The sequence below is a fragment of the Entelurus aequoreus genome, linkage group LG07 (assembly GCF_033978785.1).
Source record: "Entelurus aequoreus isolate RoL-2023_Sb linkage group LG07, RoL_Eaeq_v1.1, whole genome shotgun sequence".
In the NCBI taxonomy this organism is placed as follows: domain Eukaryota; kingdom Metazoa; phylum Chordata; class Actinopteri; order Syngnathiformes; family Syngnathidae; genus Entelurus; species Entelurus aequoreus.
The window spans coordinates 15047320-15063391 of record NC_084737.1 but is presented as its reverse complement, the minus strand read 5'-3'; the positions used below and the strand labels follow the sequence as shown (position 1 = coordinate 15063391).

Below are 16072 nucleotides of genomic sequence, written 5' to 3'. Positions count from 1 at the left end.
TACAATTACAATGTATTATTTTTGTAAAAAAACAATATATATATATTTTATATATACCGGTACAGTTTATATATATATATATTTTTTTTTTACAAAAATCATACATTGTAATTGTATAAATATTATTCATAAATATTATACATACATACAAAATATATATATATATATTTTATATATACAGTATATATATATATTTTTTTTTTAACAAAAATAATACATTGTAATTGTATAAATATTATTCATAAATATACATACATAAAAATATTTATACATAATTTTTTAAAACAAAAATAGTAAATTGTAATTATATAAATATTATTCATAAATATCATACATACATACATAAAAAAATATATATATTTATTTTTTACAAAAATAATCAATTGTAATTGTATAAATGTTATTCATAAAATTATATATTTATTTTTTTATATAACATATGAACATTAAATATCTTGTCTTTGCAGTCTATTCAATTGAATATAAGTTGAAAAGGATTTGCAAATCATTGTATTCCGTTTTTATTTACCATTTACACAACATGACAACTTCACTGGCTTTGGGTTTTGTAAGTTCAGATTGAGGTATGTCATTTTTATGATAAGGAAATACGTTAAAGGCCTACTGAAAGCCACTACTACCGACCACGCAGTCTGATAGTTTATATATCAATGATGAAATCTTAACATTGCAACACATGCCAATACGGCCGGGTTAGATTAGTAAAGTGCAATTTTAAATTTCCCGCGAAATATTCTGCTGAAAACGTCACGGATTGTGCGGACATTTTGGGACACCATTGTGGCCAGCTATTAAGTCGTCTGTTTTCATCGCAAAATTCCACAGTATTCTGGACATCTGTGTTGGTGAATCTTTTGCAAATAGTTTAATGAACAATGGAGACAGCAAAGAAGAAAGCTGTAGGTGGGATCGGTGTTTTAGCGGCTGGCTGCAGCAACACAACCAGGAGGACTTTGAGTTGGATAGCAGACGCGCTACCGTGAGTACGCAGCTTTGGCTTCCAAACATTTGATCGCTTGCCCGTACGTGCGTGCCGCTATGTGCATGTCACGTACTTAACTTTGGGGAAATATATGTGCTGTATGAACTTTACGGAGGTGAACGGTACTTTGGGCTGTGGGATTGAGTGTGTTGTGCGGGTGTTTGAGTTGTATTGGCGGGTTATATGGACGGGAGGGGGGAGGTGTTTGTTATGCGGATTAATTTGTGGCATATTAAATATAAGCTTGGTTGTGTTGTGGCTAATAGAGTATATATATGTCTTGTGTTTATTTACTGTTTTAGTCATTCCCAGCTGAATATCAGGTCCCACCCGCCTCTCACAGCATCTTCCCTATCTGAATCGCTTCCACTGCCCTCTAATCCTTCACTCTCACTTTCCTCATCCACGAATCTTTCATCCTCGCTCAAATTAATGGGGAGATCGTCGCTTTCTCGGTCCGAATCGCTCTCGCTGCTGGTGTAAACAATGTGCAGACGTGAGGCGCTCCACAACCTGTGACGTCACGCTACTTCCGGTACAGGCAAGGCTTTTTTATCAGCGACCAAAAGTTGCAAACTTTATCGTCGATGTTCTCTACTAAATCCTTTCAGCAAAAATATGGCAATATCGCGAAATGATTAAGTATGACACAGAGAATGGACCTGTTATCCCCGTTTAAATAAGAAAATCTCATTTCAGTTGGCCTTTAATGTTTCTTGTTTTCATGTGAGCATATCAGCTGGCGAGCGAGCATTCGCCCGTGAGTTTATCAAAGAGCAGTTATGAATCACAGTTTCCCACCATTTTTATTTGAAAAGGTAATACTAACCGAGTTCTAGCCTGGTTATAATTCTTACCTTTTATCGTTACATCCCTCGCCACAATCCTCCCTCGCTTAGTTCTGAGACAGGCTGTGTTATTGAACATTTGCAGCGGGCCAATAAAAAAACAGACCCCCAAACCGCACTTTTGGGCAAATGTCACCAGAATGTGAAACAAGCACTTGTGAAGGTGTGAAGACGACAGGAGGGAAGAGCTATTTACCGTGGTTCTCGCCAGTTTGAACTGTTGAGCGTAGTTGAAGACGCCGGCGGAGAACGGCGTGATGGCCTTCAGGAAGGACTTCCCGTACACGACGATCCTGCCGCAGAAGAAAAACCCCATGCGGGTGACACCCTGCGCCCGGACAGCAGTTTGAAAACGACATGCTCACCGACGCCTACCGGTCATATGCGCAGCTGGTTTCGTCTGTCACCGTGGTGTCCATTTTGTCCCCGATGAGCCAGGAGAAGCTGGTGTTGGCGAACAGTCGGATGTTCTTCTTGTCGCGCCGCGTCATGTGGGCGCAGCCGGCTTGGAAATCGCCCAAGAACATCACGTTCTACACACAGGAAACATGAAGAATGGTGCACCTCAAAGCTCCGCCCCTCTGCCCGCTGACATTTACATTCATCCACATGTTATTTCTACTACAGTCTAGTCCGGGGGTCAGCAACCTCTCTTCAGCGCCGCCCTAGTGGTTCCCTGGAGCATTTTTAAAAAAGGATGGAAAATGAAAAAAGATGGGTGAAAAACAGAGATGTTCGATAATATCGGACTGCCGATATTATCGGCCGATAAATGCTTTAAAATGTAATTCCGGAAATTATCGGTATCGGTTTCAAAAAGTAAAATGTATGACTTTTTAAAATGCCGCTGTACGCAGTGGTACACGGACGTAGGGAGAAGTACAGAGCGCCAATAAACCATATAAATATTATAAACCAATTATAAAGTATAAATATTATTAATAAATATTATACATACATACATACATACAAAATATATTTATACATAATGTTTTTTTAAACAAAAATAATAAATTGTAATTGTATAAATATTATGCATAAATATTATACATACATAAACAAATATATTTATATATATATTTTTTAAACAAAAATAGTAAATTGTAATTATATAAATATTATTCATAAATATTATACATACATAAAACAAATTTAAAAAAAATATATATATATTTCTTTTTTACAAAAATAATAAATTGTAATTGTATAACTATTGGCAGCACGGTGGCAGAGGGGTTAGTGCGTCTGCCTCACAATACGAAGGTCCTGAGTAGTCGTGAGTTCAATCCCGGCCTCGGGATCTTTCTGTGTGGAGTTTGCATGTTCTCCCCGTGACTGCGTGGGTTCCCTCCGGGTACTCCGGCTTCCTCCCACCTCCAAAGACATGCACCTGGGGATAGGTTGATTGGCAACACTAAATTGGCCCTAGTGTGTGAATGTGAGTGTGAATATTGTCTGTCTATCTGTGTTGGCCCTGTGATGAGGTGGCGACTTGTCCAGGGTGTACCCCGCCTCCCGCCCGATTGTAGCTGAGATAGGCTCCAGCGCCCCCCGCGACCCCGAAGGGAATAAGCGGTAGAAAATGGATGGATGGATGGATGTATAACTATTCATAAAATATTATATATATATATATATATATATATATATATATATATATATATATATATATATATATATATATATATATATATATATATGTATATAATTAGAGATGTCCGATAATGGCTTTTTTTGCCAATATCCGATATTCCGATATTGTCCAACTCTTAATTACCGATTCCGATATCAACCGATACCGATATATACAGTCGTGGAATCAACACATTATTATGCCTAATTTTGTTGTGATGCCCCGCTGGATGCATTAAACAATGTAACAAAGTTTTGCCAATAAACCAATAAACCTACAATAACACCCCCCCCCCCCCCCCCCCTCAACCTCCTCATGCTCTCTCTCAGGGAGAGCATGTCCCAAATTCCAAGCTGCTGTTTTGAGGCATGTTAAAAAAAAATAATGCACTTTGTGACTTCAATAATAAATATGGCAGTGCCATGATGCCATTTTTTTCCATAACTTGAGTTGATTTATTTTGGAAAACCTTGTTACATTGTTTAATGCATCCAGCGGTGCATCACAACAAAATTAGGCATAATAATGTGTTAATTCCACAACTGTATATATCGGTATCGGTTGATATCGGAATCGCTAATTAAGAGTTGGACAATATCGTAATATCGGATATCGTCAAAAAAGCAATTATCAGACATCTCTAGTGAAAAATAATGTTTTTGTTTTAGTATGTTTTTTTGTTTGAGGAAAAACATGACACAAACCTTCCCAATTGTAAGACAGCCCACTGTTTAATATGTTTAATATGATTATTTGGTGAACATCGTTTTGTCCGACTCGTTTCGGCGGTTCTTGAACTCACAGTAAAAAAAAGTTAAAAGTACCAATGATTGTGGTTGGTGAAATTTGTTCTTTGCATTTGACCCATCCCCTTGTTCACCCTCTGGGAGGTGAGGGGAGCAGTGGGCAGCAGCGGTGGCCACGCCCCGGAATAATTTTTGGTGATTTAACCCCCAATTCCAACCCTTGATGCTGAGTGCCAAGCAGGGAGGTAATGGGTCCCATTTTTATAGTCTTTGGTATGACTCGGCCGGGGTTTGAACTCACAATCTACCGATCTCAGGGCGGACACTCTAACCACTAGGCCACTGAGTAGGTAGTGCGCTTTGTTGATGTTATTGACTTGTTGGTGTGCTAATCAGGCTATTTAGGCTAGCTGTATGTACATATTGCATCATTATGTCTCATTTGCAGGTATATTTGAGCTCATTTAATTTCCTTTACTTATGTCCTCTGTGTATTTAATTTCTGTTGGCATGTCTCATGACACAACATCTGTATGTAATATTGGCTGCATTTCCGATAGTGGTTTGTGTGCCATGTTGTTCCAGACCACAGCAAACATTACCTAGCTTGCCCATGACTGTAATAAATTCATTAGAAGAAGACAGCCTGACATTTCCTTTAACTTGGACACACACATCTATGCTTTTGGCCATTAAAAGCCACTAAATTCCAGGAGTTATCTCATCTTCTAAGTAGCCTCTGATTTACTAATGGTTTCTAATGTTGTAAAAACGTGTAGAATAAATATTAAATTTCAACATATCTGTCAACGAAGTTTTGCTTCAACTTGCAACACATAGTCATTTTGATAGTAGGCTAATATAGCTAATATAGACACTTACGTCATTTGTTGCCTTCATTATAACACTTATATATGACTTTTAAAGTCATTTTGATAGTAGGCTAATTTAGCTAATATAGACACTTATGTCATGTGTTGCCTTCATTATAACACTTATATGAGACTTTTAAAGTTATTTTGATAGTAGGCTAATATGGCTAATATAGACTCTTACGTCATGTGTTGCCTTCATTATAACACTTATATAAGACTTTTAAAGTCATTTTGATAGTAGGCTAATATAACTAATATAGACACTTACATCATGTGTTGTCTTCATTATAACACTTATATAAGACTTTTAAAGTCATTTTGATAGTAGGCTAATATAACTAATATAGACACTTACATCATGAGTTGCCTTCATTGTAACACTTATATAAGACTTTTAAAGTCCTTTTGATAGTAGGCTAATATACTGTAACTAATATAGACACTTACATCATATGTTGCCTTCATTATAACACTTATGTAAGACTTTTAAAGTCATTTTGATAGTAGGCTAATATAGCTAATATAGACACTTACGTCATGTGTTGCATTCATTATAACACGTATATAAGACTTTTACAGTAATTGTGATAGTACGCTAATATAGCTAATATAGACACTTACGTCATGTTCTGCCTTCATTTTAACACTTATATAAGACTTTTAAAGTCATTTTGATAGTAGGCTAATATAGCTAATATAGACACTTACGTCATTTGTTGCCTTCATTATAACACTTATATATGACTTTTAAAGTCATTTTGATAGTAGGCTAATATAGCTAATATAGACACTTATGTCATGTGTTGCCTTCATTATAACACTTATATGAGACTTTTAAAGTTATTTTGATAGTAGGCTAATATGGCTAATATAGACTCTTACGTCATGTGTTGCCTTCATTATAACACTTATATAAGACTTTTAAAGTCATTTTGATAGTAGGCTAATATAACTAATATAGACGCTTACATCATGTGTTGTCTTCATTATAACACTTATATAAGACTTTTAAAGTCATTTTGATAGTAGGCTAATATAACTAATATAGACACTTACATCATGAGTTGCCTTCATTGTAACACTTATATAAGACTTTTAAAGTCCTTTTGATAGTAGGCTAATATACTGTAACTAATATAGACACTTACATCATATGTTGCCTTCATTATAACACTTATATAAGACTTTTAAAGTCATTTTGATAGTAGGCTAATATAACTAATATAGACGCTTACATCATGTGTTGTCTTCATTATAACACTTATATAAGACTTTTAAAGTCATTTTGATAGTAGGCTAATATAACTAATATAGACACTTACATCATGAGTTGCCTTCATTGTAACACTTATATAAGACTTTTAAAGTCCTTTTGATAGTAGGCTAATATACTGTAACTAATATAGACACTTACATCATATGTTGCCTTCATTATAACACTTATGTAAGACTTTTAAAGTCATTTTGATAGTAGGCTAATATAGCTAATATAGACACTTACGTCATGTGTTGCATTCATTATAACACGTATATAAGACTTTTACAGTAATTGTGATAGTAGGCTAATATAGCTAATAGACACTTACGTCATGTTCTGCCTTCATTTTAACACTTATATAAGACTTTTAAAGTCATTTTGATAGTAGGCTAATATAGACACGTCATGTATTGCCTTCATTATAACACTTTTTATTTTTTGCGGCTCCAGACAGATTCTTTTTTTGTATTTTTGGTCCAATATGGCTCTTTCAACGTTTTAGGTTGCCGACTCCTGGTCTAGTCCAACGGGTACTTATTTTTTCTCATAATTTCTCTGAAAAATCTATCAGTTTATGTTACGACAACAGCAACATAACATACTGTCTGGTTTCCCAGCGTTAAAAGGTGCACACAGTCACTTTCTGTTCAGTGCCGTGTAAGCTTCAAAACAAAAGTGTTGCGGTATAAAAGTGAAAAAGCCCTTCTTTTTGGAATTTTGCTCGTGATTCACAATCCCTGTGTCCCATATTCCGACCGAATGTTTTCCGTTTTTTTCACCTTTATTGTTAGCTGACTTTTGATAACATTCATTTACAATTTAGAATGCATAAAAGAAAGAAGAACATGGCATAAATTCCGGACTACAAGCCGCTACTTTCCTGTGCTTTGGATCCTGCAGCTTGTAAAACGGTGAGGCTAATTTATGGATTTTTCATTACTGACATCCACACAGCAAATAGTTTTTATTCAACACGTGCAAATACATCTAAACGGTGTGTTATTGTTTGTGCTACAGCGCCATCATTTGGACAAGTTTGCTCACTGCAAGTGCAGCTCAGTCAATATGAATTCCTGCCGTTTAAAGCTTCAAACGGTAAGTAGACCTGCCGTTCCGTCTTTGAGCCATCCATAACGTTTATACTCGTATGGATTTTTCACCCATCACTCTGGGCAACGTTTGTAAGTTTTACAATATAACTAAAACAATTCTTACATACTAAACTGTCCCATGTGTGATGTCTGTAGGAGTTTTTTCATGCAAATTTGTACATAATGTAGTTAGCGTCGTTAGCATTAGCTAATATGCTAACACAAGTGTCTGTTAGTATTATTACCTTAAACTGGCTTTCTTTTTGTATTTTTTCAGTTTCACAAATTCCTTAGTAAATTCACCAAAACGTCATCCTGGAGTTATTGAGTCTGTTTAGCTGATTGGAGAGCTAGCTTCCACAGCTAGTAAGTCCACGACAATGACTTCTGTTTTGTTTGGTCAGCCGTTTTACTACCGTATTCCAGACACTGTTTGGAAGCCATTAAGGCAGTGGTTCTTAACCTTGTTGGAGGTACCGAACCCCACCAGTTTCATATGCGCATTCACCGAACACTCCTTTTTTTCAAATTCAAGACAAAGTTATTATAGTTTTGGGTAACACTTTAGTATGGGGAACATATTCTAAGTAACAAAGACTTAATTTAGAGTTTTTTGGACACTGGGGGAACATATTCTAAGTAACAAAGACTTAATTTAGAGTTTTTTGGACACTAGGGGAACATATTCTAAGTAACAAAGATTTAATTTAGAGTTATTTGGTTAAGGTTAGGGTTAGGGCCAGGGTTAGAGGGTTAGGGTTATAATAAGGTCATGCCGAATAAGGCATTAATAAGTACTTAATAATGACTAGTTAAGAGCCAATATGTTACTAATTTGCATGTTAATAAGCAACTAATTAATGGTGAATATGTTCCCCATACTAAAGTGTTATTATGTTTTATTACTGGTGCACAAAATGAACCGTGCATGAACATCACCTTGTTCAAACAACAAAACCAACACAGTGCATAAACTCACAACAAATGACACACCTGCAAATCAGTCTGACTTCTGCTCTTGCCGTATCCGTTATACGCCGATAAGGAGAAGTTTTTATTTACATGATGAGTCGGGTGTGTCTTGACCTCCGCCGAACCCCTGAGCCTGACTCACCGAACCCCTAGGGTTCGATCGAACCCAGGTTAAGAACCACTGCATTAAAGTATATAAATAAACATTTAAAAAATATTTATGTGTAAATAATTAATTCACAACATATATATCTGCGACTTAACAGCCAACTGATAGCCAATATATGGAGAAAAAAAATTTGTCTTCCAAAATTTAGTGGGTGCGGCTTATATAGTCCGGAAAATACGGTATATGTTCTTGCCTTACATTAAGGATTGTGAATAGTAGGCAAAATCCACAAAGTGTTGTTCCCCTTTAACCTAGATTCAAAACGTTAGTCGAAGTCAAAATTGAAATTGACAAGTTAATGTGCCAAGCAAAGGTTAGTTACATTTTCGGTTATTTTCTGTCTTGCCTCTGGTGAGGGCGGTCGCATTTTTTTCCGCTCCCTTCTTCTCCCAGCTTTCTCTCTTTGTTTTGTCTTGTCTGAACTGTTTTGAAGCCTCTTTCTTTGCGCTGTCCTCAAATCTAAACATCAGACATGATTTGACTCCCTCGAATGGCCTTGGCGCTGTGAACAGCAGGACCAGGCTGTTCTGAAAACACCCCCGAGGACACCTCAATGATGGAACACTTTTGACCTCCCTCCCTCCTCAACGACACCTGGAGTCGAACTTTTGCTTGCAAGCAGAACGGCCCCAGTCTATGAACATTACATTATCACACCCAAGACAATGGGCACATACACACACACACACCCCTCCCCCACCCCACGCCTTCACCACCGCTTGTTTCCCCTCGTGATGGACGGCTGGCAGCGCTTCATAGCAGCAGTCGCCCTCCAGGGCCCCCAACTCCCCGCCCCTCTGTTGATAGTTGTCGTGATTAAATGTAACATGTTTATGTGTGCATTGCATGGAGGTTTTTTCCCACTCCAGACTAGGCCCCCTTAGGAGCCCAGTCTAGATTATATTTTTTTACTCATCTTGTTCCCCAGCGTTTTACCTTTTTCTTATCTTTTACGGGGCGCCTTTGGCGACCCATCAGCGTTCCTGTTCTGTAACCCTGTACACTGTTTGTTTGTCTAATCTTGAACGAGGTTGTTAGAATAATTGTTTCTAAATTATCACAAAAGCTTTGTATTACATTGAGTTCCTGGCAGGGGGACGGGAGCTGTCTTTGGGGCCGACCAGGAGGAAGGCTCGTAAAACTCCACTGTGACTTCAAGGCGGACAGATGGCAGGATCTGCCCAATTTCCAGACGAACTCTTTTTGAAGTATTTTACGAACTCTCTTTGAACTATTTTATGGAACTCTTTTTGAACTATTCTACGACCTCTCCTTTTGAACTGTTTGGTAACCAAAGGCAACGCTGTTTACGACCCACTTCCCTCTGGAAGCAGCTGTGGGCAGGTAGTGGGAGAAAGTCAAATAAAGAAGGAGGAGTACAATCTTTTGGCAGAGCGTGGGTGACACTGTAAGAGGTTACAGGTCGACACGTTTTCTCCTCAATTTTGAGTCCAAATTGAATTCTGCCTCTGTTTGATTCTTTGCCTCTTGTCTTGTTTAATAGATGCCATCAGTGTTTGAACCTGACAGGGGTTGTGCTGAAAACCTAGTTTTGTTGTACTTGTGCAATGACAATAAAGTCCTACCCTATCCTATCCTATGTGGACAACCGCTTATGTCGACGTCAGTCATACAGTTTAAGGGGGGGCGACATAAACAAAAGATTTCTCACACAGGAAAACAACGTTTTTGTTGGGCTACCTTAAGATGCCTGAACAACATCACTCCATGTAGTAGTAGTCTTAAGTAGAAAAGTACTAGTTGTAGGAGTACTACCTAGGACTTTTGAGTTAGTGTCACCTTGTTGTTCCATTTCTTCAGCACTTCTTCGAAGACTTCGTACAAGCGGTCCATCTCCTTGACGGCGTTGTCCTTGTCCGCGTGCAGCCCGACCAGAACAAAGTTCTCGATACCTGACAGCAGAGAGAGTGGCCAGTAAACAATGTTGTGTTGCGACACGCTAGCACAACCAGGTGTTGACCACAATGTGTTTGTTGCCCGTGATGTATATAGATCTGAGGACGACATGGTGGTGTGACTGGACCAAAAATGACGGCGGCGAGGAATTGTTGAACAAAAGCTTTATTTGGTCAAGCGAGCCTCGAACTAGGAGCTGAATCTTCCAGGAGATGGGGTTTAACGATTCTCCCTCTCTGCCTGGACAACCTCCCCTTAAATACATTTTGCATGCAGACTCATCCTCTTTGTTGTTCTATACTTGGTACCAGCCAGTCTGGACATACAGTACCTCAGTTTGTTTGCCCAAAATATCTGTGCTTTGTCACTTTGATCCCGTTGAGTCCAGTGACCTCTGACTAACTGTCTTGTAGCCTATTTTCTGCACTGCTCTCTAAAATGTAAAAAAATGGCACTGATCAGCTCTCCTCTCAACAAAATTGACAAGATCTTGAGTTCGGGGCAATTTGCCTGTCTTGACGGGACGGTTGTTGCTGTACACCCCTCGTTGCAAGTCTCGAGTTGTATGTCGTAATATATATATGTGCATTGCTATCGAGTTCTTTTTCCTCACTCCAGACTGGGCCCCCTAAATAGGAGCCCCCTCCACTTTTGTTTTGCTCATCCTCTCCCCGCGTCTACCTTTTTTTACGGGGCGCCGTAAATGGAGACCCATCAGCGTTCCTGTTCAGTTACCCTGTACAATGTACAAACCCCAAAAGCAGTGAAGTTGGCACTTTGTGTAAACCATAATTAAAAACAGAATACAAATCCTTTTCAACTTATGTCCAATTGAAGAGACTGCAAAGACAAGATATTTAACGTTCAAACTCAAAATCTTAATTTTTTGCAAATGTTAGCTCATTTGGAATTTGATTCCTGCAACTTGTTTCAAAAAAGCTGGCACAAGTGGCAAAAAAAGACTGAGAACGTTGAGGAATGCTCATCAAACACTTATTTGGAAAATCCCACAGGTGAACAGGTGGTTGCCATGATTGGGTATAAAAGCAGCTTCCATGAAATGCTCAGTCATTTACAAACAAGGACGGGGCGAGGGTCACCACTTGGTGAACAAATGCATGAGCAAATTGTCGAACAGTTTAAGAACAACATTTCTCAACCAGCTATTGCAAGGAATTTAGGGATTTCACCATCTACGGTCCATAATATCATCAAAAGGTTCAGAAAATCTGGAGAAATCACGGCATGTAAGCGATGATATTACGGACCTTCGATCCCTCAGGCGGTACTGCGTCAAAAAGCGACATCAGTGTGTAAAGGATATCACCACATGGGCTCAGGAACACTTCAGAAAACCACTGTCAGTAACTACAGTTCGTCAGAACATGTGTAAGTGAAAGTTAGAACTACTATGCAAAGCGAAAGCCATTTATCAACAACACCCACAAACGCTTAGCTGGGCCCGAGCTCATCGAAGATGGACTGATGCAAAGTGGAAAACTGTTCTGTTGTCTGACGAGTCCACATTTCAAATTGTTTTGGGAAACTGTGGACGTTGTGTCCTCCGGAACAAAGAGGAAAAGAACCACCCGGATTGTTCTAGGCGCAAAGTTGAAAAGCCAGCATCTGTGATGGAATGGGGGTGTATTAGTGCCCAAGACATGGGTAACTTACACATCTGTGAAGGCACCATTAATGCTGAAAGGTACATACAGGTTTTGGAGCAACATATGTTGCCATCTAAGCAACGTTATCATGGACGCCCCTGCTTATTTCAGCAAGACAATGCCAAGCCACGTGTTACAACAGCGTGGCTTCATAGTAAAAGAGTGCGGGTACTAGACTGGCCTGCCTGTAGTCCAGACAAGTCTCCCAATGAAAATGTGTGGTGCAATATGAAGCCTAAAATAGCAGAAGGGAGACTGCTGAACAACTTAAGCTGTACATCAAGCAAGAATGGGAAAGAATTCCACTTCAAAAATGTGTCTCCTCAGTTCCCAAACGTTTACTGTGTTGTTAAAAGGAAAGGCCATGTAACACAGTGGTAAAAATGCCCCTGTGACAACTTTTTTGCAATGTGTTGCTGCCATTAAATTCTAAGTTCATTTCTCAGTGTGAACATTAAATATCTTGTCTTTGCAGTCTATTCAATTGAATATAAGTTGAACAGGATTTGCACATCATTGTATTCTGGATCGGTTCGCAGCCGAGTGTGAAGCGACTGGGATGGGAATCAGCACCTCCAAGTCCGAGTCCATGGTTCTCGCCCGGGAAAGGGTGGAGTGCCCCAAGTGGAGGAGTTCAAGTACCTCGGAGTCTTGTTCACGAGTGAGGGAAGAGTGGATGGTGAGATCGACAGGCGGAGCGGTGCGGCGTCTTCAGTAATGCGGACGCTGTATCGATCCGCTGTGGTGAAGAAAGAGCTGAGCCGGAAGGCAAAGCTCTCAATTTACCGGTCGATCTACGTTCCCATCCTCACCTATGGTCATGAGCGTTGGGTTATGACCGAAAGGACAAGATCACGGGTACAAGCGGCCGAAATGAGTTTCCTCCGCCGGGTGGCGTGGCTCTCCCTTAGAGATAGGGTGAGAAGCTCGGTCATCCGGGAGGAGCTCAAAGTAAAGCCGCTCCTCCACATGGAGAGGAGCCAGATGAGGTGGTTCAGGCATCTGGTCAGGATGCCACCCGAACGCCTCCCTAGGGAGGTGTTTAGGGCACGTCCGACCGGTAGGAGGCCACGGGGAAGACATGTTGGGAATGTCTCCCGGCTGGCCTGGGAACGCCTCGGGATCCCCCGGGAGGAGCTGGGCGAAGTGGCTGGGGAGAGGGACCCGACCTCGGATAAGCGGAAGAAGATGGATGGATGTATTCTGTTTTTATTTACAAATTACACAACGTGCCAACTTCACTGCTTTTGGCTTTTGTATGTCTAATCTTGAACAGGTTTGTGGTGAAAATGAAATTTCGTTGAACCTGATCCTTCCCTTTCTAATCTCATAACAGAGGTCCTTTGCACACTAAAACCGAAGACCTACACTCTGACCAAGGTCTCTTGTACCTTCGGGGTCTAAAATGTAACATCTCAAAGAGGCGACCAACATCTGGATTTGGGGATACTGAGAGGGTCGTTCTTCAATGAACTAATACCCTAGAGACTCCTGTGACTTGACTTAGCTTTGTGCTGGCACCCAATGTTATACGACATTTCTCAAGATACAATTAACAGACACCACACTCGCTCACCTGTTTTGTCGCTGTGGAAGTGGACAGCCAGCGGCGCTCTGACAAAGTGCGCCTGAATCGGGTACTGGTATTGATCCGTCACTTTTACAGTCTCCGTCCTGTCAGGATGAGAACATTGGGATCTAGCATCTAGCTCCGCCCCTCGACTGTATTTGCCAACACAGCAGGAAGGTGCCAAAAAGCGGTGCGGTTATTTTGGTAGCTGTCACAAGTTTGTGACGGTGGGAACACGTGACATGTGTGACGACACCAACAGACACCAAAAGATGCCAGAGTGCATGATGGGCAATGGTGATGGTGTCTCACCTGTAGACGAAGACGTACTTCTGCATGTCGTCGGGGGACTTGCCCATTCCGGAGCTGGACACGGAACTGTAGTGGTAGCCTTCATACCTCCAGAGGACACACGCACACACACACACAGACACACAATCAAGCACGAAACCGCAATACACAACTTAAACATCACATAGACACAAGATGACATATGTAGGTGTGTATTCATTTTGGACTCAGAGAGTGTGTCTTTCCACCTAAGAGTTATAGATTTTGAACATAAAAATAGATTGAGCTAATAAATAGGTCTTTTAGACATTTACTGTATGTATTTTGACTTTCTCCATGCATCTTTTTAGACAAATACATCTTTTGATCCAATACTGTATGTCTTTTCACCTAATTGAGGCATCTTTTAGATAAATATGTCTTTTGACCTTACAGAAGTGTCCTCTAGACCTGATTTGTGACTTTTATAATAGGGATGTCTTAACTAAAATATGTGTCATTTGACCTAATAAATGCCTCTTTTAGACAAACATGTTTTTTGACCTAACAAAAGTGTCCTTTATACCTTTTGATCCAAGAGATCTGTCTTTTCTGTCTTTGACCTAATAAATGTGTAGACAAATATGTGTTTACTGACCTAATAGATGTGTCTATTGACCTAATACTGTAGAAGTGTCCTTTAGACCTGATTTTGACCTAATTTGTGACTTTTGACCTAAAAATGCCCCTTTTAGACAAAAACATGTGATTGAACCTACTATATGCATATTAAAGTTAAAGTACCAATGATTGTCACACACACACTTGGTGTGGCGAAATTATTCTCTGCATTTGACCCATCACCTTTGATTACCCCCTGGGAGGTGTGGGGAGCAGTGGCTTATTATGACCAAATAGATGTATTTTAGACCTAGTTTGTGACTTTTGACCTAATTAATGCCCCTTTTAGACAAAAATATGTTCTTTAACCTAATAAATGCATATTATGACCTTTTTGCATATTATTAGACCTCGGGTTCGGGGGAATCTTGACAGGATTTTTGATCTAATAGATGTGTATTTTAACTAATATATGTATCTGTGACCTAATAGATGCCTATTTAAGACATATGTCTTTTGCCCTGATTTGTCACTTTTTATCAAATAAATCTGTTTTTTAGACAAATGACCTAAATATGAATCTTTTCCAACAAATACTTTTGATCTTAGGATGTGTCTATTGACCTAATACTGTAGAAATGTCCTTTAGACCTGATTTTGACCTAATTTGTGACTTTTGACCTAATTAATGCCCCTTTTAGACAAAAACGTGTCCTTTAACCTAATAACTGCATATTATGACCAAATAAATGTATTTTAGACCTCGGATTCGGGGGAACTTGCTTGTCTTGACGGGACTTTTGATCTAATAGATTTGTATTTCAACTAATATATGTATCTGTAACCTAATAGATGCCTCTTTAAGACATATGTCTTTTGCCCTGATTTGTCACTTTTTATCAAATAAATCTGTCTTTTAGACAAATTAATGTCTTTTGACCTAAAATATGAATCTTTTTCAACAAATACATGTCTTTTGATCTTAGGATGTGTCTATTGACCGGATACTGTAGAAGTGTCCTTTAGACCTGATTTTGACCTAATTTGTGACTTTTGACCTAAAAATGCCCCTTTTAGACAAAAACATGTCCTTTAACCTAATATATGCATATTATGACAAATAAATTTATTTTAGACGTAGATTGTGACTTTTGACCTAATTACAGCCTCTATTAGACAAAAACATATCCTTTAACCTAATAAATGCATATTATGACCAAATAAATGTATTTTAGACCTCGGGTTCGGGGGAATTTGCCTGTCTTGACGGGACTTTTGATCTAATAGATGAGTATTTTAACTAATATATGTATCTGTGACCTAATAGATGCCTCTTTAAGACATATGTCTTTTGCCCTGATTTGTCACTTTTTATCAAATAAATCTGTCTTTTAGACAAATTAATGTCTTTTGACCTAAAATATTAATCTTT

The 16072-nt window shown here is 39.0% G+C and overlaps 1 protein-coding gene across 3 annotated transcripts in view; it reads right to left on the bottom strand.

The window, feature by feature from the left end:
* Nucleotides 1–16072, bottom strand: part of LOC133653421 (deoxyribonuclease-1-like) — a 51392-nt gene that overhangs the window by 926 nt on the left and 34394 nt on the right. For all 3 annotated transcript variants that reach the window (XM_062052653.1, XM_062052654.1, XM_062052656.1), the window contains 5 exons: nucleotides 14062–14148; nucleotides 13756–13853; nucleotides 10396–10508; nucleotides 2227–2384; nucleotides 2048–2144 (listed from right to left, as the gene is read on the bottom strand). In XM_062052653.1, the coding sequence (XP_061908637.1) occupies nucleotides 2048–2144; nucleotides 2227–2384; nucleotides 10396–10508; nucleotides 13756–13853; nucleotides 14062–14148 (553 nt within the window). The remainder of the gene's footprint in view (nucleotides 1–2047; nucleotides 2145–2226; nucleotides 2385–10395; nucleotides 10509–13755; nucleotides 13854–14061; nucleotides 14149–16072) is intronic.